The sequence below is a fragment of the Pseudorca crassidens genome, chromosome 12 (genome assembly GCF_039906515.1).
Source record: "Pseudorca crassidens isolate mPseCra1 chromosome 12, mPseCra1.hap1, whole genome shotgun sequence".
Classification (NCBI taxonomy): Eukaryota; Metazoa; Chordata; class Mammalia; order Artiodactyla; family Delphinidae; genus Pseudorca; species Pseudorca crassidens.
Window position 1 is genome coordinate 91,657,072 of NC_090307.1, and position 25,805 is coordinate 91,682,876.

General features: G+C 49.4%; 2 protein-coding genes and 1 long non-coding RNA gene across 5 annotated transcripts in view; 1 reads left to right on the plus strand and 2 right to left on the minus strand.

Moving 5' to 3' along the window:
• Positions 1-13,193, minus strand: part of POLE (DNA polymerase epsilon, catalytic subunit) — a 56,398-nt gene extending 43,205 nt beyond the window's left edge. For 2 of the 3 annotated variants that reach the window (XM_067701283.1, XM_067701281.1), the window contains exons 1-12: positions 13,075-13,193; positions 8,031-8,172; positions 7,506-7,586; positions 7,030-7,074; positions 6,784-6,876; positions 6,320-6,474; positions 3,560-3,701; positions 3,353-3,433; positions 2,509-2,616; positions 2,082-2,192; positions 1,722-1,807; positions 1,427-1,546 (exon numbers count right to left, since the gene is read on the minus strand). In XM_067701283.1, coding sequence (XP_067557384.1) covers positions 1,427-1,546; positions 1,722-1,807; positions 2,082-2,192; positions 2,509-2,616; positions 3,353-3,433; positions 3,560-3,701; positions 6,320-6,474; positions 6,784-6,876; positions 7,030-7,074; positions 7,506-7,586; positions 8,031-8,172; positions 13,075-13,136 — 1,226 coding nt within the window. In that variant the 5' untranslated portion in view covers positions 13,137-13,193. Of the gene's footprint in view, positions 1-1,426; positions 1,547-1,721; positions 1,808-2,081; positions 2,193-2,508; positions 2,617-3,352; positions 3,434-3,559; positions 3,702-6,319; positions 6,475-6,783; positions 6,877-7,029; positions 7,075-7,505; positions 7,587-8,030; positions 8,173-12,477; positions 12,555-13,074 lie in introns of those variants that run through there. The other variant, XM_067701284.1, reaches the window with a different exon arrangement.
• A 138-nt stretch (positions 13,194-13,331) lies between these two features.
• PXMP2 (peroxisomal membrane protein 2) lies at positions 13,332-22,869 on the plus strand. Its single transcript, XM_067701309.1, is given in 6 exon segments — positions 13,332-13,602; positions 15,288-15,404; positions 16,913-16,956; positions 16,959-17,074; positions 19,932-20,051; positions 22,509-22,869. Coding segments are annotated over 6 exon segments (588 nt in total). The 5' UTR covers positions 13,332-13,480; the 3' UTR covers positions 22,578-22,869.
• Positions 22,870-23,379: 510 nt separating this feature from the next.
• LOC137204010 (uncharacterized) lies at positions 23,380-25,775 on the minus strand. Its single transcript, XR_010933406.1, has 2 exons — positions 25,681-25,775; positions 23,380-24,703 (listed from the first exon to the last, which is right to left on the minus strand). It is a non-coding gene; the product is annotated as an uncharacterized lncRNA (long non-coding RNA).
• Positions 25,776-25,805: the final 30 nt, after the last annotated feature.

A 25,805-nucleotide genomic window follows, 5' to 3' on the forward strand; every position in this document is an offset into this window, starting at 1 on the left:
TGAGACGAAGCCCAGGAACCTGTGAGAGGCTGCAAAGCCGGACACACCACAGGAAGATGCAGGGTCCTGATGGGCACCCAAAGATCTCCAAGGCGTCACGTGGTGCAGGCCCCTTGTAAAAAGCTTTCACCCGGATCCAGTCAATTTCACAGACAAACCCACCAACAAGGAGATGCCAGAGCCAGTCCTTCCAGCCCCGCGGCCTTCCTCTCAGCCTCACAGAGAAACGCAAAGGGGGGCAGGCAGGAACCTGCGCCCTCTGGCGTTCTGGATCCCTCCACAGCTTGTCCCCTCTACAGCCAGGCTCTGCCCTGCTCTCCCCGCCCCTCACACCCTGTCGTCAAACTCTCCTCACCCTCTTGCACCATCCCTTTAGCACAGAAACACTCCAGGCCACCTCGCGCCCATCTCCACCTCTTCCCCCATGACACACACCGTTGTCTCTCTAGGACCCACATCTTCTTACTGGCAGCATCCAATCTCACCTTCCTTGGCCTCTCTGCCCTGTGGGCCGTCCTCTCCCTCAGAAATGCCCCACTGGGGCCTCCATGGCGCTGCTGCCTCCACTGAGGGTGCCCGCTTCTCTTTTACTTCTCTTCTTGAGAATCTATCAACTATCACTTTTTTTTTTTTTTTTTTTACCACATCACAGTGCCCCACAGTCTCCAGGCCCTCCACGTGGGTAGGGCTCCCAGGCCTGCTGCTACTCGGAACCTGAGCTGTGTTCTATTCCCCCATAAGCCCACCCCAAGCCCTGAGAACCAGAGTTCACCATGCCTCCTGCACCTGTCCCCAAATCTAGAGATCCCCAAGTCCTCGGCTCTCAAATATCTCTAGTCCAGCCCTCTTCACTCCTGTACACGTTATGACCCAGCCTGCCCCTTCAATCCACGTGCCGTAACACCAGGGCTAAAGAGAAAACGCATCAATGGCTCCCCATGACCACCAAGATAAAAACCCCTCCCCACCAGGCACAGAAAGCCCACGAGACCTCCTTCCACTCCAGCCTTGCCCCTCAGCACTCTGGGCCACTTTGCACACTTGTCCTCAGCCTGGACACCCCAGCCTGCCTGGACACCATGCACGAGCCTGACTACCACATCCCAACCTCGTGTGGGAAGCCAAGGCCCCTCCACGAGCTCCCATCGCACCAGGCCTCACTCTACCAGGTCTTTCTTTCTGGTCTGGTTTCCACACCCTGAGGACCAGTGCTCAGCATGTGTTTGCTGACTGAATGAAGGATGAACAAATGATGAAAGACACATCCCGGGACCTGGGCAGAGCCGGCAGCCACTGTTCTCTCAGATGATGGGAGCTACGTCTTGTGGACAGGACCAGCGTGTGCGAGGAGGGAACCTTGGACCTCACTCACAGGAAGCCCTCATGAGACACTGTGACCAGCTGCCAGGTGAGCTGTGGGGCCTACCTGAGACAGTCCATGTGGATGCACTGGGGTGCTTTGTACTCCCCCTGGCTGTCCTTCTGGAACCCAACCTCCTGGTACATGCTCAGTCCATGGACCGCTGCTCTGGCCTCCACAAACGGCCTAATGACGAGAGGATGGACAAGCACGTGGGGCAGTGAGTCTCTAATTCCTAAGAGACCGGGAAGACTGCCCCTAGGGGACGCCTCACGCGAGCTCCTCTCAATTACAGTGCGGAGCCCGCCCGCGCCACCCAGCGGTGCTCCTCCCCCCCACCCCAACCCCCGTTCTGACTCACCAGTCAAAAAAGTCCCCATTATAGGTGACCATGATGTTGGGTTTGGTCTCCTGGATGTGTTCGAACCATCTTTGGATTAGATGAACCTGAATTCAACAAATCTTAGCAGTCAGAGGGTTGCTTTTACTCTCCTTCAAGCGATTTCCAGGCAGCTCTCCAAAGCTGAGGAGCAGCAACCTCACGTGAGCCTGTTATTTCCAGCCCAACAGGGCCTCCAGGTGAACGAGGACCAACCACTGGGGACTGAGTCCAGCTGCTGCTATGATTAGAGGAATGCTGAGGCCTAAGAGGGTCACCAGGCCTGCCTCCGCTTCCCACTCTACCCCAAACATCAGGCAGTTTCCCAAGTGACACCTCTACCTCATCAGGCGCATTGAAGACACAGAAGGGCCCTTCATATTCTGGCTTGGGGGTGAACTCGAAGTCTTCTATATCTTCTGAGACGATCTCCCTGTTGGTGATGAGGTAGCCCTGGGAAGTTCATGAGCAGTCAGTATGAGTTAGAGGCGCAGAGCCAAAGACACGCCTCTCGCCCGCAGCCCAGAGGCTCTCCTACAAAATCTCTGCAGCAGCTTGGAGCGCCCCGGCTCTCCCAAGGAGACACTCCGCCCGACCCTCAGGTTTGCCTGGGGGCGGGGCGCGGCTGCAAGTTAGAGCGGCTTCTGTGGACTCCACTCACCCATTATTCACAAAAAAAGTACTAAGCAAGGGTGGACACTGTTCTGGTTGGGGGACCAGCTACGGTCCTTGTTCACAGAGAGCTTACATCCCAGAAGGCACCACTCACCTGGCCATCAATCATATAGGAAATCATCATAATCTGATCAGTCTCAGCATCGGGAAACTTGAGGGGCAGTTTGGTCGTCTCAATGTCAAACGCTAAAACCACAGGGTCCTGAAGGGACAAAATGTAGCATTAAGTTGGCCACAAACCAAGCTGAGCTCTGGAGACCCTGTGGTCCTCTTGACACCCACCACCTCCACCTCTACTGCCAGTTACTAAAAGTAAGAGTCACGCTGCTGCCGGGAAAGGTTCAGGAGGAAGTGGGACTGGCATCTTGGGGATGAATGACCTATGTCCAGAATACCATGAGGATATGAAAACTTAAACATATGAAAAAATGCTAGAGTAGCTGTTCACAGGAAAAGTCTAGAATTACAGAACACCTGAGTCTCAAAGCTCTTTAAAATGCATCACTCATTTTGTCCTTTATGGCAACCCTGACAGGAGATTATGATACAGAACTGACAACTTCATTTTGGATGTGAGAAAACAGAGTATAGACTTTCCCAAGATCACAAAGCTGTCCCCAAACCAGTTATGAATCCACTTTTCAACATATCACTTTACTATTAACCACCCAAAATGGAAGTCAGAGCTTTCCCTCAAATGTTCCGATCCAGCCTAGCTCAAATACTGACGTCACGTGATGATGTCTGTGTGCAAAGTCAAATTATACTGTCAGGTCAGAAACTGATGAAAAAAACAACTACCCCATAATTCTTTTAAGAAGGTATCTGAGGAAAAAGAAGCAAACAAACCTTTGAATCAAATTCACCTTTCAGCGCAGAATTCACTCTCCAAAAACAACTGGAAAGTTTAAGATGGAAGAAATACAAGTAGTACTTACGGGTCGTTCAACAAGGTCATCGCGGCGGGCAATTTCCACTGGAAAGGCACTTCCTCGGTACCGGATGTTGTACCAGTGAGCCTGCAGGACGTGTGGTGCATTAACTAAAGACTTCTACATCTGTCCAAGGAAGTCAACTCTATGAATCTATCCTTCAGTATCACCTCCTGGCTATCAGGAACTGCCCACATGCAATAGCCCACTCACCACATGGATCTTCAGGTCAATGGAGAGGCGGATGTGGTAGGGCACATCGTACTCTCGCATGTCCACAATGTTGTCCAATTGGTCAGAAATCTTCTTAGAGGCTTCCTCTTCGTCAGTGATCACACTGCCCCCTTGTAGAACACTGCAAAATAAAGACAGCAGCTTTTTCAACTATGCTCTGCTAGGGGCTGGAGGGGGGAAGACCAGTGTCCATACAATGAAAACACTAAAGTTTTACAACGTGGCTGAGATGATCAGGACAGGCCCTTCGTAAGGAATGACCTTGGATGAACCCCACCCCACCAAGCAGCAGGCCACAGACACAAGGAAATTCAGTATACTTAGGACATTCATTTTATAGGACGTAAGTTACACCCCATTTAAAAGAGCAAAGAAAGGAAACTGTTACTTGGGAGGCATGTCTACAGATGTGACCCACCCTCACTGAGCTTATTTCTTCATCAAGAAAACGAGGATGACAGTAACAGGCCCACCCTGCAAGAGCGTCACGAGGTACTAGCCACAAAGCTGTAGGCATGGTGAAGTGACAGGTAAACAGTGACTATTTCTGTATCATAATTATTCTTACCATATCAAAGAGGGAATCATTGTCACTAGAATATTCACTCCAATATTAGCCCACTAAGCTTTCAAATACCGAATGGACTATTAAGGGGGGAAGGAAAGGCAATGGGTTTTAGAGAAGGCAGGCCTCTGGGGACTCGGTCTCTGGTTACAACTTGCAATATTCTGAAAAGTAATTAATGGGCCACTGTGGGGGGGTAGTGTGCAGAAATGTTCAGGGTCCCAAACTGATCAACTTTTGTCAGAGGATACAATTAGTTCTTCTGAAGTCATCTTAACTTTTTGTGTGCCTTTTTTAAAAATTGAAGTAGAGCTGATTTACAATGTTGTGTTAATTTCTGCTGTACAGCAAAATGATTCAGTTATACATATATAAACATTCTTTTAAAAATTCTTTTCCATTATTGTTTACCACAGGGTATTAAATATAGTTCCCTATGCTATACAGTAGGTCTTATTGTTTATCCATTCTATATATAATAGTTTGCATCTGCTAACGCCAATCTCCCAATCCATCCCTCCCCCCCCACCTCCCCCTTGGCAACCACAAGTCTGTTCTGTATGTCCATGAGTCTGTTTTTGTTTCGTAGATAAGTTCATTTGTGTCATATTTTAGATTCCACATTATAAGTGATATATAGTATTTTCTTTCCCTTTCTGACTTACTTCGCTTAGTATGATAATCTCTAAGTCCATCCATGCTGCTGCAAATGGCATTATTCTATTCTTTTTTATGGCTGAGTTGTATTCCACTGTATATATGTACCACATCTTCTTTATCCATTCATCTGTCAATGGACATTTAGGTTGTTTCCATGTCTTGGCCATTGTGAATAATGCAGCTATGAACATAGGGGTGCATGTATCTTTTGGAATTATGGTTTTGTCCGGATATATGCCCAGGAGTGGGATGGCTGAGTCATATGGCACTCTATTTTTTAGTTTTTTGAGGAAACTCCATACTGTTCTCCATAATGACTGCACCAATTTACATTCCTACCAACAGGGTAGGAGGGTTCCCTTTTCTCCACACTCTCTCCAGCATTTGTTATTTGTAGTTTTTTTTGTTTGTTTGTTTGTTTTGCAGTACGCGGGCCTCTCACTGTTGTGGCCTCTCCCGTTGCGGAGCACAGGCTCCGGACGCGCAGGCTCAGTGGCCATGGCTCACGGGCCCAGCCGCTCCGCGGCATGTGGGATCCTCCCGGACCAGGGCACGAACCCATGTCCCCTGCATCGGCAGGCGGACTCTCAACCACTGTGCCACCAGGGAAGCCCTGTAGACTTTTTAATGATGGCCATTCTGACTAGTGTGAGGTGGTACCTCACTGTAGTTTTGCTTTGCATTTCCCTAATAGAGATGTTGAGCATCTTTTCATGCGCCTGTTGGCCATCTGTATGTGGAAGTCATCATAACTTTTAATTAGCCAAGATTTCTTCTTAATCTCTTACCCTGTTTCTTATTACTGTTGCTGTCTAAATATTTAATGAACAGTGTTTGTTGTCCTATATTTAAATTTCTCTGTATAATACCCAGGGATCTCTGGAGAAGATGTGCTATGTAAATATAGGTATTTAATAAAAATTGCAGACATCTTAACACTTACTAAAAACCATGAAAACAGACTGTGTTAAGATGGTGGGATTAGAAATCTAAAATGTCTACTGTTACAGCAACTAAATTTGGAGCCACAAATCTACCCTCTATGTAAGAAAAAAGGGACAGCTAAAATACAGCCTGGGAATCCACCATTTATTTAACACAAAGGGAACATATAAGAAAGTCTACCAGGGCTTCCCTGGTGGCGCAGTGGTTGAGAGTCCGCCTGCCGATGCAGGGGACATGGGTTCATGCCCTGGTCCGGGAGGATCCCACGTGCCGCGGAGCGGCTGGGCCCATGAGCCATGGCCGCTGAGCCTGCGCGTCCGGAGCCTGTGCTCCGCAACGGGAGAGGCCACAACAGTGAGAGGCCCGCGTACCGCAAAAAAAAAAAAGAAAAGAAAAGAAAGAAAGTCTACCTAATTGCTCAAAACTGTTTCCACATTGAATGGAGCCAATCATTAAGGTAATTTTATTGCTGAGTTTTCCCACCTCCTGCCCATCTTGTAAACGTAGGAAACATGGGAAACAGTCCTTGTGGACTGACTGGCTGCTCTGATTATGTGAATGAAGCTTACCTGGTGAGCATAGCCGTATAGGCATCGCTGGTGTGGCCCTGTTCCCGGTTTCTCTTCACAGCAGGGGAGATCTCCTTCCTCACTTTGACAAGGTCCTCCACGGTGTTGAAGGACAGCTTAATGTAATTTCGTTTCAACCCAACCAAGTGATTTGGCTACAGAGTGAAGAGATGGCGCTCATGAATTCAAAGAGAAAAAAATACTACATTGGGGAGAGGAAATAAGGCGAGACGATTCAAAGGTAAGTAAATGATTTGAAGAGTTGGCAACTCCAAAGCACCGTGTTCAACTCTGCATGTGGCACCAACTATGCCACTAGAGTTCTCTAAGAGGATACAGGGACAGTCACCAAAGCCCATCATCTGTACTGTCCCACAGGTGTGGAACTTGTCCTCTTCCCATCTCACCCCATGGGCAGGGTGGACCCGGCCTCACTTACCCTGAAAGGGCTGGGTGATACTCACCAAGTCCAGATCCTCTTTAGGGACAGTCTCTACTTTAGCGATTTTACCCTGAAACTTCTTAGAGAGAAAAGACGAAACTTCTCGCTCACAACCCTAAATCAGGATCAGAATGAAAGGACTTCCCATTAGTAAAATCTATTTCCTTCCTTGCTTATTTCTCTTGAAGCCTCTTTATTTCCAGTTTTAAATCCCCCCACAAAACGAGGCACAGGTCGTTTGACCTGATGCCATGAACCACAGACTTACCTTTCTGGTTGCAATGTAGAAATATGGCTTATAGGGCAAGGCCACCTGCAAGAGTCACACCCATTCAGGGGGGTGATGAGAAAGAAAAAAGGAAGAAAAATGAAGACAGGCTGTTTGCTGTTATACCCGTGATATAGCCTAGCCTAGATCCAATGCATCCTTGACCTTGACATATCTTAAGAGAGACAGTGCAACAGAAAATTAGGACCTGCACATATCACAGGGGCAAGAGTCTAAGAGACACAATGCTGCTCATCTTTCAGTCTTTCTGAGCTAGCTTCTCTTAGGACAACTTAAGTGGTGACTAATGTGGCTCCAAGGGGCCCATGTCCCTAAAGGGCTTCAGGAAGCTGCACACCGCAAGCCTCCCAATCCCTCTCCTCACAGTTGCAGAGCTAAAAGGACACTTGCCATTTTGAGCCCAGCTATGCCTCATTACTGAGTGGTTGTTAGCTTCTTGGATGTCAAGGGCTTACCTTAAATCTGCTCCCATCATCTTGAATAAAGTAGTAATCCACTGCACTAACTAAGCGTTTATCTTCATCTAAAATCTCCGTCTACAAGAGAAGCAGTCAACATGGGCACAAAGTTATCCTCTACACAGCACAAAAGCCTTTTCCTCCTTCTCTGGGAAACTGAGCACTTTAAAAACAAAATCTTTCTCTACCCTTTTGCATAAACACTACTGGCCCCATTCACAAGAACCGCATCATAACAGCCTCCAAATGGGAATTTCTGTTCCCCCCTCATCTTTGAAAGCTTTATTCTTATGGGTAACAGGGATGCCCCTTACCTCAGTCTTCCCAGTGGCCTCTTTATGACCCAAAGAAGTTAGAGAGGAAAGCAGGAGAGCTACGAACAATCCCATCTCTACCTGTATTGCCCAGACAACAGGTTCCCACTGGGGGTCACCTACTCTTCAGACAAGGGCTATGCCACAAGGGGTGCAGCCATCCTCCTGAATGGAAAGAGGAAGATGGAGGAAAAGCACAGGTGCTTACAGGGTGCATGTTGATAAGCCAGCCTGTCTTCTCACCAGGCTCCTTGAGTCTCTCAAAACCAAACCGCAGATCCATCTTATCTGTCCATTGACTGCGCTCCAGGCGCTTGAGTGCCGAGACAGAGGTAGAGGGGCCATCGTCCCTGAGTGAAAGGAGAGAAATCCGGTCTCCGCTGATCATGACACTATCTACTCCCGCAGCCCTCAGTCTGCCTAGTGTAAGAATTTCGTTTGTGACATGGTAGGAGCATCCCTGAAAAACCTCACATTTGGCAAAATAGCTCATTAAGATAACAGGTCTCAGGAAAAAGATGACTGGGGCAGAACCCTCAAAACTTGTTTACCTGTGCAACCAGAACACTAATAAAAACAACAATCTTGGCTGGACACTGCTGCCTCGTGGGATATTAAAAATGCACAAAGTCCAGTACTGCAATCCTGGGCTTTTATCCCAGAGAAAAGTCGTGCTCATATCAAAAACTTGCATGTGAATGTTCATTGCAGCTTTGTTCATTACAGACAAAAAGCCGAAACAACCCAGATATTCTTCAACAGGTGAATATTTAACCCATGTTTTATCCTTCCCATGGAATACAATTCATTGATAACAAACTTACTGATACATGCAATAACCTGGATGGGTCTCAAGGGAATTATGCTGAGTGAAAAAGCCAACTCCCCCAAATTGCATATTTTATTCCACTTATACAGCATTCTTAAAATAACAGTTAGAGATGGAGAACAGATTAGTAGCTGCCATGAATGGGGGAAGGGAGGTGGCTGTGGCTATAAGAAGGTAGCACGAGGGATCCTTGGGACAGAACTGTTCTGCGTCTTGATTGTGGTGGTGGTGGTCATGAATACACAAAGTGCACAAAACTAAATACACACACATAAATAAGTGTACATGCATTGTTGTATCATGTCAATTTTCTGGTTGTGACATTGCACTCTAGTTACATCAGATGTTACCACTGGGGGAAACTGGGTTAAGGGATCTCTGTGTAATTTCTTACAACTGCATAAGAATCTACCACTATCTCAAAATAAAAAGTTGTTTCTTTATTTTTTAAATGTTAGTTCCCAAATTTAGTTTGTTTCTTGGAAAATGCAATTAACGGTATCTACCACACAGGATTTTCATGAGCATTAGAGACAATGAATGTAAAAGCACTTTGAAAAGTGCCAAGTTGGCAGCACAGTATTATGTATGAAAAAATGAATGACCAATGGAGGGGAGTCTAGTTCTACCAAAAAGGAGCAGTGATGATTAAATCACATGATGCATATGATGTGAGGACAGGATTTTTTGTAGCTGAGTGGGTGCTTGACATAGTATGTGTGATATTTACTGAAGATCAATAGAAACAGAGGGGAATATCTGTTTTTTGTCATCTACAAGGTAAAATTCTGTAATGTCAGAGTTATTTGAAATAACTTGAATGAACTAATTCATCTGTGTTTTCAAGTCGTGTAATTTGAGTTGGAAAAATATTGACTGAACACTTTTCAGGTACTACCCTGTGCAAGGCACATGTAAATAAAGCACAGTACTCCTACACACACTGAAGTGGCTACAGCACATCTGGGAAAGCGCATTTCACACTAGCAAAGTGCAACAAGGAGGTCTGCAGTGCCTGAGTGTATAGAGACAGCAGTGACCCAGGCTAGGCCGTTTTCTCTTTTACCTGGTTTATAAACATTGTAAGGTAGCTTTAATTTCTACACAGCAACGTCATTAACCACGTTTTTAAAGAGCTGTTTGTTTTAAATGCACAACATGAGAGGAGAGGTCCTGGTTTATGACTGCTGAGCACAGGAGAAAAGTGTAGCCTGCCACCCGAGATGGGAGGGAGGCCCTGGTGCAGGCGCTCAGATGAAATTTTCTTCAAACAGAGCCAACAGTGCACATGTCTGTGCAACACTCCAGCCAAGAGCTCTTTCCTTCCCTACTGCGGATTCCAACCCCCTTGCCTAGAGAAAATTGCAAATGAACCAATATAATCTCCACATGTTACTGATATTCTCCTGTTTACCAACTACATATGAGCAAACTGGGGTTACAGAAACTCACCTGTTGTGGCAGAATAAAGTGTACCTTAAAAACACGATGTATCTTCTGGGACGCCTGAGTCTAGATGTCAGTAGAACCACATATGGATAAAAGTGGGGATATAATATTGTTCTGTGTGAGAGGAACTATCTCAACTGAGAAGGGAAATCACTTCTCAGCTCAGTACATCTGCTTCAAACTTCCCAAGCCTTTCTCTGGTTAGGATTTTGTAAATAACTCTTCATACAGATTTGATCATAAACCTTAAATTAAGTACTTGACGAAGACTTTCCACCAACAGAACTATCCAAAACTGTTCTGATTCCAGAGGCTGGGATGATCCCAAATTGTTCACAATCTTTAACTCCACAGGTGTGATCCCATCTAGATCGACCAGAGTAATTATGGCTTATCTATCTTCAAAACAGAACAATTATTTTATTAGCATCCCAACTTAAAACACAAATGCTAGGGCTTCCCTGGTGGAGCAGTGGTTAAGAATCAGCCTGCTAAGGCAGGGGACACCAGTGCGAGCCCTGGTCCGGGAAGATCCCACGTGTCGCGGAGCAATTAAGCCTGTGCACCACAACTACTGAGCCCTCGTGCCACGACTACTGAAGCCCGCGTGCCTAAAGCCCGTGCTCCGCAACAAAAGAAGCCACCGCAATGAGAAGCCCGTGCACTGCAACGAAGAGTAGCCCCCGCTCTCTGCAACTAGAAAAGCCCACGTGCAGCAACAAAGACCCAACACAGCCCAAAAAAAAAAAAAAAAAAAAAAAGCTAGTCTCTTCTTTAAACTGCAGTTCTGAGATTCTGGACCCTATATATTTTTGGCAGAAGGCCTATTTATTAGCTAAGCCAACTATATTCTGCACTCCTCAAAAATGTACAGCTAAGAATCGATATCCCTTGCCTTTTTGTCTTTTTTTTATTTTATTTATTTTTGGTTGCATTGGGTCTTCATTGCTGTGCTTCATTGCTTCATTGCTTTCTCTAGTTGCGGCAAGCAAGGGCTTCTCATTGCGGTGGCTTCTCTTGTGTGGAGCATGGGCTCTAGCTGCACGGGCTTCAGTAGTTGTGGCACGAGGGCTCAGTAGTTGTGGCTCACGGGCTCTAGAGCACAGGCTCAGTAGTTGTGGTGCACAGGCTCAGTTGCTCCGCGACATGTGGGATCTTCCCGGACCAGGGCTCGAACCCGTGTCCCCTGCGTTGGCAGGCGGATTCTTAACCACTGCACCACCAGGGAAGTCCTACCTTTTTGAATTAATGTAAATAAATGAGCTACTTTATAAACCAGTGAGCAGAGAAAAATATGTCTGTGCAATCCAAGAAAGGAAGCAGTCTAAGAAAGCTAAGTATACAAAATAGAGACGAGATTAAAAAGAAAAAAAAAGATCTGAACTAAGCCTGTGCAGAATTCATGCCTTTAATTACTGCAACACATTTCACTAGTTATTAACTTATAAACAAAAGTGGTCAGAGAGTTGTTTAAGAAAAACTCCTTTGCCTGAAGGTAGTCCTTGGGTCTATCACCTCCACTTGAAGAACAGAATGACCTATTTCAAGATTAGGATCCTTATTTTTCACAAAAGATTACAGCCACCTGTTGTAGGCAGGACACTTGACAACCCTCCCCCCTCAGACGTCTATGTCCTAATGCAAGGAACCTGTGTTATCCTACATGACAAAAGGGAGTCTGCAGGTGTGACTACGTTCAGGAATTTGAGATGGGGATCACCTGGATGGGCCCACTGCAATCATAAAGGGTCCTTACGCGAGGGAGCCAGAAATCAGAGCGAGAGACTGGAGATCCGACAGTGTTGCTTTTGAACGTGGAGGAAGAAGCCTCTACGAACTACAAAGGGCAAGAGAACAGATTCTCCCCTCAAGCCTTCAGAACGAAAGAAGCCCTGCCCCATCTTGAGTTTTAGAACTTCTGACCTGAGAATACACTGGTACAGTGTAAGCCACTAAGTGGTCGTCTGTTACAGCAGCAGTGGGAAACCAACACACCACCGCACGGTATGGCTTTAAAATCTCTGGATCCACCTTCAGTCAAAACCGCAGAAAAACTGTATTCCAGGCCCTGCTAGAGAACACAGGTAACTTCAGTCTGAGGCCCAGATCTTTACCCAGTCAAGACTGAATGAAGGGCTACTTACGGAGAATTGCTCCCGGGCGTGCGGCGCTCTGTACTAGTAATACGTTCCTCCAAATACCCTGGGTTCTATCTTGGCATCAAGTGTTGGATTAAGTGGACTCGAAAACTGCTCACTTGGACCACACCGCCTCTCAAAACTTTTCTCAGGAGCCGCATAACTCACTTTTAACCCCGTGATAGTACAAAACCCGAACGACGGAGGCAACCGTAATAAAGACAACCACCGTTACTGACCGCTTACGACAGGACCGACACTGTCCGAGCGCTGCGCCCAAAGTCCACAGCGGCTCTTCCTATTCGGCAGCGGCGCCACACCGCGCTCAGGGCCGCCGGGCCCGCGCCAGGCAGCGGGCGGGACCGGGAGGCCGACGCTGCGCGCCTCCACCGCCGCGACTCGAGCACACAACGCGCCGACCACAGCGCGCGCCCGGCGCTTGGGCGCCGACCCCAGGTTAGGCTACACCGCCTCGGCGCGCTCCTGGCGTGGCCCCGGGCTTCTCCCCCGAGGAGAACGCACCCGCAGCGCAGCCCCGCACGAGCCCCGCTCCGGCGCGTCCCTCCCCACGGCCCCGTCCCAGAGACGCATAGTCTCCGCTGAGCCGCCGCCAGGCCGCTCGCCGAGGGCCCCGGACACGGCGCCGACAAGGCGGCACCACCGGGACGAGGGGCGGCGGCGGAGAGACGCCTGACTCTTAATCCGGAGCCCACGTCGGGCGGCCGTGGGGAGCGCCCCAGGCGCTCTCGCCGCTGCTCGCGGAAGCCCCGCGCGCTGAGGAGGGGCCGCTCCCGTGCCGCCCGCCCCCCGCCCGGGAGGCCGGGCCCCCCCCTCACCGGCTGGCCTCGCCGTCCGAGCCCGGCTCCGCGCGCCGCCGCCCGCTGTTCCTCAGAACCATAGCTTCGAGCTGGCGCCAACTCCTCCGCCGCAGCTTCCCCGTAAAAATTTGGCGCGCTCCCACCAACTCTCGCGAGAGACCGGAAGCACACCATCGCCCAATCAGAAGGTTCGATGCGCCCCGCCCCGCCGAGCTCCAATCGCCGCCGGCGCCCGAGGCGGAGGTGGCCCGTTAGGAACTCCCGGAAAAGTGCGCGGGTGCTCACGCGGCGCGCCGAGGGGTGTGTCCCGGGGGCCCCTGCGGCTCGCGGCGGGGCGGGAAATGTCCGGCCGTCCCAGCCCCTTGCCCCGCACCCGGAGCCCAGTGGGGTCGGTGTCCCCGGCCCGCGCTGCGCCGGGAAGGCGATGGCGCCGGCGGCGTCGAAGCTGAGGGCCGAGGCCGACGTCGGGGCATTCCCGCGGCGGGCGCTCGCCCAGTACCTGCGCCTCCTGCGGCTCTACCCGGTGCTCACCAAGGCGACCACTAGGTCGGCGCGGAGCGGCGGCGGAGGGGACGGGCCTGGGCGGGGGGCCGGAGCTCGGACGGCCCGGTGACGCAGCCCCATAGGTGCATCCAACGTGGGGGTTTGAGCGTGAAAGGCAAAATCTGGTGCGTCCAAACGACCCTCCAGAGGCCTTAAATTAACCAGAAAGCTCAGCACGTGCCGTACTGTATATTGGGTTCCGAACCGTAACTCTTAGACACCCTAAAATGTGGACCCAGGGACCAGACTAAAGGAGTGCACGAGCCGAAGGACCCTGCAGACCTCGGGGCCTCCAGCTCCTCCGCCCCGGAGGTGACGGCCGTCCGGGGTGAATGGGGCCCCGGGGGAGAAGTCTGTCACCCGCCAGCCTGCGCGGCGTCCGCTGCTACCTTCCGGCTTGTTAGTACCTGCTCTTGTTTTGAGCACTAGAATGAACTAGAATGGGTTGAGGTGAACGCCTTTAGGAAGTGCGCGGGAAGCCTGGACGAGGTGGGAGGTGTTAAGGCTTGTTTTCTTTGGCAGCTTTGCATGTGGGAGAAAGCCAACACAGCGCTCTCGGTGCTCGGTTAGGTCGGCCCTTTGATTTGGAGTACTGAGCTTTTTGTGAGACATCCCCCCTTCATTACTTTCAATTAGTCGACTTTATAAGTTTGTCCCCTTTTATTAATTTAGCCGTTCATACTTGTGCACAGCTGCTTCCTGTGTGGGGAGCATTAGCGGTGATTAAGGTAAGTAAGTTCCTACCCTGACGGAGCTTGTATTCTAGTAAAGAACTAGACAAAAAGCAGATAAATGTATAACACAGATAAAGTGGTCAGGGCAGTTTTTATCTGAGGAGGTGACATTTAAACAGCGGGTGCAGAGGTCCTGAGGGAGGAGCTAGCTAGTAATGGTGGAGTGGAAGGTGGGTCTGTGTCCCTGGAGAACATGAACAGTGAGCAAGGGGGACGATGAGAAAGAAGTAGCCAAGGACCAGATCAAGAGGCTCCTTACTGTCCCTTCTAAGAATTTTGGATTTTATAGCTTAGCGAGCTTCTCAGAACGCAGCTGTAGACCAAGCCTTTGAGCAACTGGGCCTGTCTCCACCTTTTTATTTGAAAATTTTATTGTGATAATTGTAGATTCACATACAGTTGTAAGAAATAATACAGGGAGATCCCTTGTATACTTTTCCCAGTTTTCCTCATTGGCAACATTCTGTAAAACTGTAGTACAGTAACCCAACAAGGACACTGGCATGGATACAGCCCATAGGCCATATTCAGATTCCCCCAGCTTTTCTTGTACTCGTCCATGAGTGACTGTGTGTTTAATTCCATGCAGTTTTATCACATGTATAGGTTTGTGTATCCACCACCATAGTCAAAATACAGAAAAGTTTCATCATAAGGATCCCTCCTGTTGCCCTTTTATAACCACACATGGTAACCTTTTGCAAAATTATAGGATAACATCACAATCAGGATATGACACTGATACCACCCACCAGATGGAAATCTTACTGTGCTCCTGTGTGTGTATATTAAATTCTGCCGTCTCCACCTTTTCATGTAGGGACCTCACATTTCGGCTGCTCTGATAAGGGTTCATCTCTACCCATCCCCAGCATGTTCTTAGAACCGCCATGCTAATTACGTGCAAGAACAGATGCCCTCCTGCACGTTTTCTGAATACCTCTCTGTCCACAGTGGCATTTTGTCAGCACTTGGGAACTTCCTGGCCCAGTTGATTGAGAAGAATCAGGAAAAAGAAGACTGCTCTCAAAAGCTAGATGTCAGAGGGCCTCTCAGATATGCCATTTACAGGTGAGTTCCATAAAGGGGCTGGTTTACCCAGTAGCAGGCTAAGTGTGACAAAGCTAGGATATCAAGACCTGGAATTATCTACCTCAGAAAAAGTTTTTTAAGAAGCATCGAAGTCATCATGGGAGAAAGTCAGAATGGTGGATAACATTAGCTTCACTTATTTTATAGTTTCATTTGGTTTTTGTTTTGAATTGCATGGGTGAGGGTGGCCATTGTAATTGGGCTGAGAAACCTGAGAGCAGATAGGTCACCTGAACCTAAAATCAGACTTCAAGACCCAAAGACCCTGAAAGAGGAAAACAGACTCGAATATGGCCAGTTAGTTTCTGTTGTTATTTTCATAGCATAAACATCCAGAAGAGAAATACGTACGTATCCTGAAAACTGTCGTTTCTGAACCACTTTTTGAATTGCAGAAGCACAGAGATTCAGAAGCTTTACCTATTAAATCCACCCTGAGTTCTCTGGCGAACAGTAGTGTTTGTATAGATGGATTATTTTGAAGTCTTTTGCAACAAGAGTGATTTTTTTCAGTTCAGAATTCACAAATAACATTTTGTAAGCATGCTAACTCGAGTTATCTCAGCTTTTTCCATAACATATTTAAAGTCCTAATCCCCCCAGAGAGGGGGAGTGTATCAGAATCACCTGGGAGGTCATCCAATCACAATCTTCCATCCTCAAGACTTCCGTTCTCTTCCTCCTGAGCAGCCCTGCCCTGGGCCACTTAACATTCCGTGAAAGGGTGGGGAAAGACAGGGGAGAACTGCTCGTTTAAAGACTCTTCACTGCCGAGCTGGGAGGCCCCTGGGCCCTCGCCCATCTTTTGATTCTGGACTCTGTGGGGCCTCAGGTCTGTTTTCCCTGTAGGCGTGGTGGCTGGGTTCAGTTCTCTCCTGAGTGCTCTGTGCTCTTTGCAATGAATAATCCTGATACAGACAAGCCAGTGCACAGCACCAGGTTTCAGCCCTGATAATGATCCAAGAGAGACTGATGACAAGTTCTGACACCAGGGATGCTCCCATTATCTACCGAGCACCTTCTCTGAGCCAGGCCCTGTTCTAGGCACTGCAGACACAGCAGTGGACAGACAGACGCGATCCTGTCTTGTGGCGTTTACCTTCTAGGGGTGAAGAGAGGGCACTATATAACTAAGCAAATGAGACCATGACAGTCAGTGATCAGTGCTCTGAAGAAAATGAGACGGCCTGGAGTAGAGAGTGGCTGTGATGGTGGTGGGTTCATTATTCAGGACAGTCGGAAGGAACTCTCCAAGCCAACGTGTTGAGAAGGAGCCAGCCATGTGACAGCTGAGGTCAGGAACGAGCCTGGTCTGTCAGAGGCAAAAAAGAATGCCTGGAGAGGAGTCATAGAAAGCGTATTTTCTAGAAGGGCCACACAGACCTGTGTGGTCAGTGCTGAGGGACTCAGGGTTTAGGGTCTGGGGTTTGGGGGTGAAGCTGGCCCCAGGATGGGTGTGTCCAGCTCAGCCCCACCGCGGGCCTCAGGTTCTTTTTCACAGGGCCGCTGGGTCACTCCTTCCACCTCTTCGTGGGGACTGGATCCCTCCCGAGGCCCCCTCGGCAGGCGTCACGAGGCTGCTGCTGGGCCGCCTCCTCTTCGCACCCGCCTTCCTGTCATCGTTCTTCCTCATCGTGAACTCCCTGGAGGTTGGCCTCTGCCATATAGCACTCATGCAGGCCAGCTCTTCTTTGGACAGGGATGCTGTGGTTGGAATGCAGAGGCTCTGTGAACTTTACACTCAAACTTAAGTTTCACATTGTCCTCTGTGAACGTCAGAAGCAAAGCACAGTCGTATTAGCAGCACCTGTTGGCCTGCGGTGGCCGTCCCAGAGAGTGGGCTGTCACACGTCCACTGTCACAGTTATAGCCCAGAGTATCAGTGATGCTTATCACTCCTTACACCTGCTGGCAAGTCTCAGCACTGAATGTGTTAGTAAAGAAGCATATATACTGGTCTGTCATAAAATTTTTTCTGAATATTTTGATAGCTGTACTTCAGTATAATTGGTTTCTTTGTAGTCCCACATATTTTATTTTATACGTTACAAAACATGATTCTGAGAAGTGGGTCCATGGGCTTCACCAGACTGCCAGAGAGATCCATGGCACAGAAGTTCCAGCCCCCTAGTGGCCTTGCAGAAGCCTGTGGTCACTCAGGGTCTGGACATCACAAGTGCTCTGAAGAGGCAACTTACCAGTGTAGACTTAACATCACAACGGAAGACCTGGGAGGTGTGTTTGCCCAACCTCACTCCACTAACTGGCTCCCTCACCATCCCTTCTCCACCTCCGTGCCCGAGACGTGTCATGTTCTGCCCTGAAAGTAATTCGTTCAACCAGTCACAGCAGGTGAATGCTTCTCACTTGGGTTTTATTTTGAAACCTCACCTCAAGTTCTTATTAGTAAGGAGAACACCCATGCTGTCTAAAGTGACCCTGGTGGGCAGTAGAAAAGATGTTTAAACTTCACTGTGATTGCTAATAAATCCCTGATAGTAAAAAGAAATATTTGGGAAGTCCTTGGGAAATCAGAGGTAGGAGAAAGTAGAGGGTGCCCATATTAGGAGTGAGGGTACCACAGCAGTTTCTCCCTTTTTTTTCCTTCCAAATAGGAAGGGAGTATATTTCCATTAAAGAACAAAAACATTTGCCTCTACGTATATGGCAAATGTTACCAAAGTGCATAAAGTACCCACCACATCATGAGACACGTGGGACCGCACTATCCATACGGCACACACACTACAGGTGCTTCTGCATCCAGCATTCTGTGATGCAGACGTTGTGTTACAGACTGCAGACCGTTCCACCCACCGTATGCCTGTCCCTTTTGTGTAAGGATTCCTGCTTGGTTAATTCCTAGAATTGTTGTCCCAAAAAGGCTGTCGTTTTCTGTCCTCCCTGCAGTGGTGCAGAATAATAGCATCAGCAGACATTTATTGAGCACTTGCCTTGTTCCAAGCTCTGCATCCAGTGCTTCAGGTCTTTGAGCCTCACATCAACGCCACCTGACGGTTGAGGAAGCTGAGGCCTTCAGTTATTTGCAGGGTAAACACTGGCCTGAGGTCGTGTAACGAGTCCGTGAGTCAGGATTCAGACACAGGTTTTGTGACTCTTGAGAGCTCCTAACCCTTGTGGCTTTTCCCTCTGTGTGAAGTTTGTTTCCCTACACTTTTTTATTTTAATTAATTAATTTATTTACTTTTGGCTGCGTTGGGTCTTCATTGCTGCGTGCAGGCTTTCTCTAGTTGCGGCGAGCGGGGCTAGTCTTCGTTGCGGTGTGTGGGCTTCTCGTTGCAGGGGCTTCTCTTGTTGCGGAGCATGGGCTCTAGGCACGTGGGCTTCAGTAGTTGTGGCTCGCGTGCTCTAGAGTGCAGGCTCAGTAGTTGTGGTGCACAGGCTTAGTTGCTCCGCAGCATGTGGGATCTTCCCGGGCCAGGGCTCGAACCCATGTCCCCTGCATTGGCAGGCGGATTCTTAACCGCTGTGCCACCAGGAAGTCCCAGGTGTTTGTCTTTTAACTTCATATAAAGTTAAATTGTTTGCATAAGTTATATAAATAAAGGGTGTTATGGTGGCTTTCTCCATACAGGAGTTTAAAAAATTCATGCATTCAAATCTGTCATTCTTTTCCTTTGGAGGCTTCCTTAAAGGAAGATAATGGAAATATTCTCCTATATTTTCTTCTTCTACTCTTGTGATTTTTTTTTGTACATTTTGATAGGCCAAAAGATAATAGAAATATTCTCCTATACTTTCCTCTAGTATTATGTGTTTGTTTTTAATATAGTGAGAGATATACTTCAGTCTTAGTTTTTTCCACTTAGATAGCAAACTGTCTCGTTACCATTTATTGAACAGTCCCCAGTATAGGAAAATGTTAACTTTATCATATTCTCATTCCCATGTGTACAGGCCATTATCTGGGCTCTTTATTCTTTGCTGGATTCTATTCATTTCCACATTTCCATGATTTGGTTTGTTTTGGGCTGTTGCTACTAGACTTTTTAATTGCCATAATTTTACAGCATTTTAAAAAATTTCTAGTAAGGTAAGCCTTCCTTTCTTATTCTTTTTCAAGATGGCTATTCTTATGCATTTATCCTTCCAGATGACAATTAGAATCAATTTACTGGGGTCCATTTTTAAAAAGCTCCTGACAACTTTCGATTGGAAATGCATCAGCTTTGGAGATTATTTTGGAAAGAATTGACAGCTGAGCCATCAGCAGAGCAGTTCTGGTGCCCAGACCAGCAGCGTGAATCACATCGTCAGCTCAGCTCTCAGGGGTCATTGGGCGAAGGTCGCGCACAGTGTGAGCGCTGTTCTGATGATTTTCCTGCTGGATTGTTAGCTCCTTGCTGCACCGCTGCTCAAGCACACGTGTGTGCTGTGTCCATATAAATGGAACACGCTGCAGGTTTAAAGAAATCACTGTGTCAGGCTTTGGGGCCCCGGTATTGCTCACGGTCTGCGTTTCCCCCTGCGTTCCCCACTCTCCAGGGGAAGGACGCGGCCGCCTTCACTGCGAAGATGAAGAGAGGATTCTGGCCGGCGCTGCAGATGAACTGGCGAGTCTGGACTCCAGTGCAGTTTATTAACGTCAACTAAGTCCCTTTGCAAGTAAGGCCAGCCCGGCACCGCGGGGCCAGAGAGGGGCTTCGAGCTCCCCCAAAGCCCACCCCCGCCAGCCTTCTTTTCGAGCCTCAGGGTCACCCCACGTTCCGGATTCCTCCTGGGGCTTTCCTCTTCGCCCGGAATCGTTACCGGTCTGGATTCTGGCAGGCAAAGTGACATAGAAGGAGGGGCCTCCCAAGCGGCGTCCACGCTGCGCCCTTTCCTCCCGGGCAGCGCTCGGCTTTCTAGGGCTGGATTGCAGCCCGCGCCCACGAAGCTGCGGGAGGGCAGCCTCCCCTGCAGGGACGTCAGGGCCACAGCGGGGCGGGGCAAGGGGCTCTGAGCCGAGGGTCGGAGCGTCTGGGTGGGGAACCTCTGCAAGCGGGACCGCAGGCCGCAGGCAGGCTGCGGTGAGGCCGCCCTCCGGTTTGCTGAAGGCCCTGCCGGTGTCCACTGCCTCCACACGCAGTACAGCCCATCTGTGTCTGGGTCCCAAGACCACTGCCGGGTGGACGGGCTCACAGCCTAAGTTTATGAGGGCCACGCAGCCAGGATGCACAGCTGGATCCTGGGAATCCATTGCTGGCATCCTGTGCTCCCTCCCTCCCTCCCCTGAGGACCACACAGAGCAAGCCCTCACCCACCCGCAAAACGCAGGCACGTGGCGTTTCTGCCCAGGGTTTAATGGGGGCTGGACACATGGGCACCGCCCCCTGCACCAGAGTTCCCTACACCCCGGGAGGAAAGGCAGGAACCCCACATGAAATCCAAGTTCCCAGACACCAGCCGAGCACCAGCCTCTCAAACAGGCCTTTCCAGGGATTCCCAGGCCTCAGGCCTGCTGTGTTAACCCTTTTCTGCACACCATTTAAGTAACCTACCTGAAACTAGCTCATACAGGCTGATTTCCATCCTGCTTTAGGGAGAGGAGAGAAAGAGACCTGGGGCAGGAGCCCCCTTGGGAAAGAGGTACCTTGCAAGGGTGGGAAGAGGGAGGGGACGGGCTTGGTAATCACACACACACCCCCCAAGGGGTAGCAGAAAACCAGAGGCAGCGATGGACAGCAATAGCTGATGCTGCAGGAAGTTAAATCAAAATAAAAATCGGAATGTTTCCATTGGCTTTAAAAATGGCCTTCCCAAGAGCAGCTTCAGTGGCTCGATGGGGCTGAAGCCAGATGGCTGAGAACTGATGAGTGGGTGGGGAGGTAGAAGATAAACTACAAGTCTCAAAAAGTCTCTCGGACTCTTGGGAAGCGGAGGGGAAAATGGCAGTTAGCCGTGGGCCAGGGGAGGAGAAGGTTTTGCAGCTAGGAGAAGAGTGGCCACGCTGCATGCAGGTGGCACCCCAGGCTGCCCCAGTGCCGGGGGTGGGCGTGGGACTGCAGCGTAAGCAGAGAGGCACTTCAGGTGGAAGGCTCGCCTCCCCTGTGAGCACAGCAGAGAGAGGAGGTCACTGTTCACTGGGGACCCCGGCCACACCTTGTCTTCCCTCTGGGAGGGGGAGGGGTGGGGAGGCTTGGGGGGATGGGTATTTTGAGGGGAGTAAAGAAGTGGTCACCTTGGTGCTGCGGAGGATAGGAGAGGAAGCTGATTGGAGACGGGGGAGCCAGGAGAGGCTGAAGACTTACGTGCAGGGGCCTGGGGCCTGAGGCAGGTGAGAAGGCAGGAGGATCTAGGTTTTTCCAGGGAGTGCATCTGAGGAACAAGAAGGGAAGGAAACCAGGGCTATGCACTGTGGTTCTAAGGCATATAGAAGATGAAGTAAAGACATGAGAAGACAGACCGGCTGAGGACGTGGAAGGGTCTATGGCAGGGAAAGTAGAGAGGCTGGAAAATGGAGTCCTTCTGACTAGTGTAGGGACAGTGCCGCAAGCCTGGGGTTAGAGACCTTCCTAAAAGGTGGTTGCCGGCGCGTGCTTAAGGGGCAGGGAGTTTATTCAACACATATGTATTGAGCACCTGCTGTATGCCCTGCTGCTCTAGACTCTGGGGCTACAGTGACTAATGAGATAGACCAGACTGCTACTTTCATGGAGCTTATGTGCCTGGGAGACCCAGTAATTGACTACAGGTGATTTCAGGTGGGAGTATGCCTGTCAGATCATAGAAGCAGGGTAGTGGCATAGGATGGGTTAGGGTGAAGAGCAGGTCGTGGGGTTGTCAGGGAGGAGCCGGGTGAGGCCACCTGCATGACTGGTCCTGGGGTGAGAGGCTGAGCCAGGAGCCGAAGTGCTCAGTGAAGGAGTATTTTCCCTGCTGTCCCGTAAACACCATCAGGCAGGGACTGTCCTCACCCCTCTCTGCTGGGCCCCATCACAGTGCCTTGTACGCAGTAAAGGCTCAGCAGGTACGGCAGTGGGTGCGTGACTGACCCGCGACTGAGCTCTGTCCTGCGGGGTGGGTGCCTGATGAGTGTGCCCAGGGCCCTGCTCTTGCTGCAGCCCGTGTTCTCTCCGGCAGTTCCGGGTGCTCTGTGCCGACTTGGCAGCTCTGTTCTGGCACACCTACCTGGCCTCTCTGCGGAAGTGAAGATGACCGGGAGAGGTCCTCAGACACACTGATGACGTGGGGGGAGGGGGGAGGGGGGTGCGGGTGAGAGAGCAGGAACAACCCAGCCTGCCTCTAGATCATGTGATTCAAGATGACCCTAAAATGACGGATGGAGAAACAGAAATCTCTGAATGTCAGAATCCGTTTTTAAAAAGGTGGTCCCTGTCCTCAGGTGGTGCTCCCCTAAGAAACTTAAAATACAGTAGAGGTGATTTCACCTCTCACCTTGGATTGAATTAGGATCACAATAAACTATAACGTAGTTTTTTCAGTGGTGATTTTAATTTCTCAGAATAATTGCTGTTGCTTTGAAAGAAATGGGTGATCAGAGGGCTGCCCTCAGATTTGTTAAAACGTTTAAGAAATTGTGGTAACATATATCACAGTACTACTGCTTGGCTACCTGGTCCCATAGGACGCGGGCCCCTCTAGACCAGGGCTTGCCCTGACCTGCTGAGCGGCCCTGTATGCCACCCTTTCAGCAGCGGGGTCTGCTTTCCCGTTGGTCATTTACATTAGCCCTCCCTCCCTGCTTTTTCATTCTTAGAACATTGCTTCCTGATTGCCTCCCATCCTTATTTCATGGATACAATATCTCTTGGGATCCTAATTATATATTTTTTGAATTTTTTTCTGTCTCGCGTGCTGCTTCTATTTTCTCAGGGTTTTTTGCTTTTTGTTTTTCCCCTGTTTGATCTTTGTGTTACCCTATCGGGATTTCCTGAAATGTCTATCGATCCTTTTCTTTCTCTTTTTTTTTAAGATTTTTTTTTGAAGTGGAGCATTTTTAAAGTCTTTATTGAATATGTTACAATATTGCTTCTGTTTTATGTTTTGGTTTTTTGGCTGAGAGGCATAGCTCCCTGACCAGGGATCAAAACCACACCCCCTGCACTGGAAGACGAAGTTTTTGTTGTTGTCGTCATTGTTGTGCCGGGTCTTAGTTGCAGCGTGCCGGGTCTTAGTTGCAGCTTGCCGGCTCCTTAGTTACAGCATGGGGGATCTAGTTCCCTGACCAGGGATCAAACCCGGGCCCCCTGCATTGGGAGTGCAGAGTCTTAACCACTGTGCCACCAGGGAAGTTGCTGAAAGTCAAAGTCTTAACCACTGGACCGCCAGGGAAGTCCATGTTGATCTTTTTTTTCTTTTTTTAAAATTAATTAATTTATTTTTGACTGCGTTGGGTCTTCTTTGCGGTGCATGGGCTTCTCACTGCAGTGGCTTCTCTTGTTGCGGAGCACGGGCTCTAGGCGTGCAGGCTTCAGTAGTTGTGGCTAGTGGGCTCTAGAGCACAGACTCAGTAGTTGTGGCGCACAGGCTTAGTTGCTCCACGGCATGTGGGATCTTCCTGGATCAGGGCTTGAACCCGTGTCCCCTGCATTGGCAGGCGGATTCTTAACCATTGCGCCACCAGGGAAGCCTGGGACCCAGTTTTGTTGGGGACCACCCATTTTCAATAACTGAGGTATTTTCTCCTGGGCTGGTCAGTTTACCCAGAGAGGAATCTTTTCATTTCTTGCCCAGGGTTGGGGGGTGGGGCAGGGAGAGTGGTGGCTGTAGGGGAGCATGGTATAAGCACAGTGGCCAACATTCTTGTGGCTAACTGGAGAAAAGGGGTTAGAGTCCTACTATTAGTATGTGAACTTCATATAATTTCATCTTTATTACTGCAGCCCAGTCTCACCTGTCAGGTGTTCTCAGATCCAGAGGCCTTCTGGTTCAGATCCTCTGTAATGAAAGTTCTCTAGTCTTCTGCCATGTTGGAGGTGAGGTAGTCACCTGAATACACTGGTGATGGAGGGGATGAAGAGTGCAACCTCTCAGGTTTTCAGTCAGTCCTGCTGTGTCCTCAGAGCTCAGAGGTGGGGCTAGTAACTGTAACTGGCCAGGCTCTGCCAGACTCACCGGAATAGATGAACTTGCTTCTTGGCTTCCCTCAGTGCAGGCGACAGATATTCCATCTCCTCAGATCAATAACAATCTGATTTACAGCTTCCAAAATTTTGTCAGCTGATCTCTTGGCTTTGTTTCTTCTGTGGACTCAAGTATGTCCTTGTAGATCCGTCTTTTTAAATTTTTTTGCTATCATTTTAATAAGCGACCTTCTGGAAGAAGGAGACATAAATATATGGGTTCAAGACACCATGCTTAAGCAGAGGTCTGGGTATTTCTGTGGAATACATTTATTCTTCAAAATCCAGAGTGACTTAAAAATGTAAATCAGATCGTATCACTTCCCCATTTAAAAGTCTGTCAAGATGATCCAGCAATTCCACTTCTGTGTATACACCCAAGAGAACAGAAAGCAGGGACTTGAAGAGATATTGCACACCCATGTTCACAGCAGTGTTATTCACAATAGTAGCTAAAACTGGGAAACAACCCAAATGTCCATTGATGGATGAATGCATAAACAAAATGTCGTCCATCCATACAATGGAATATTATTCATCCTTAAAAAAACGGAAGGACATTCTGACACATGCTACGACTCAGATGAACCTTGAGGACATTAAGTGACATAATCCAGTCCGCAAAGGACAATACTGTCTGACTCTACTTCTTTGGGGTCCCTGGAGCAAATTCATAGAGACAGGAAGTAGGGTGGTGGGTGCCAGGGGCTGAGGGAAGGGGATGGGGAGTTAAGTGTTTAACGGGGACAGAATTTTAGTTTGGGAAGATGAGAAAGTTCTGGAAAGGGATGGTGGTGATACTTGCACAACAAAGAGAATGTCCTTAATGCCCCTGAGCTGTACACCTAAAAGACGGTTACGATGGTAAATTTTGCGTTATGTGTATTTTGCCACAGTAAAAACAAGGCAACCAGCAAACCCTGCGGGAGTTTCCCAGTTCACTTAAACCAGAACCCCAAGTCATCTGCGGGGCACGGGTTCCCCTTGGGCTCTTCCCGCATTTGACTCGGCCCAGCCGCTCGGCGCCGGCTTCGGTCCTCCCGTTGCGCCCCCGCTCAAGCGGCTCCCCGGGGGCGCCGCGTAAGCACTAGCTGCTCGAAGGCAGGAACGACTCCCGCCCCGGGCCCCCCGCAGCGGGTCGAGGGAAGGGTCTCAGAACCACCGCCTACCACCGGGCTCCGCCTTCGTTCCCGGAAGTCGCCCGCGGCAGGCAGGGCCATCCCGGCGACTCCCGCGCAGCCCGGCGGCCGGAAGCGCGCGCCCGCCGAAGCCTGTCCCTTGCGGCGCGCCGTCC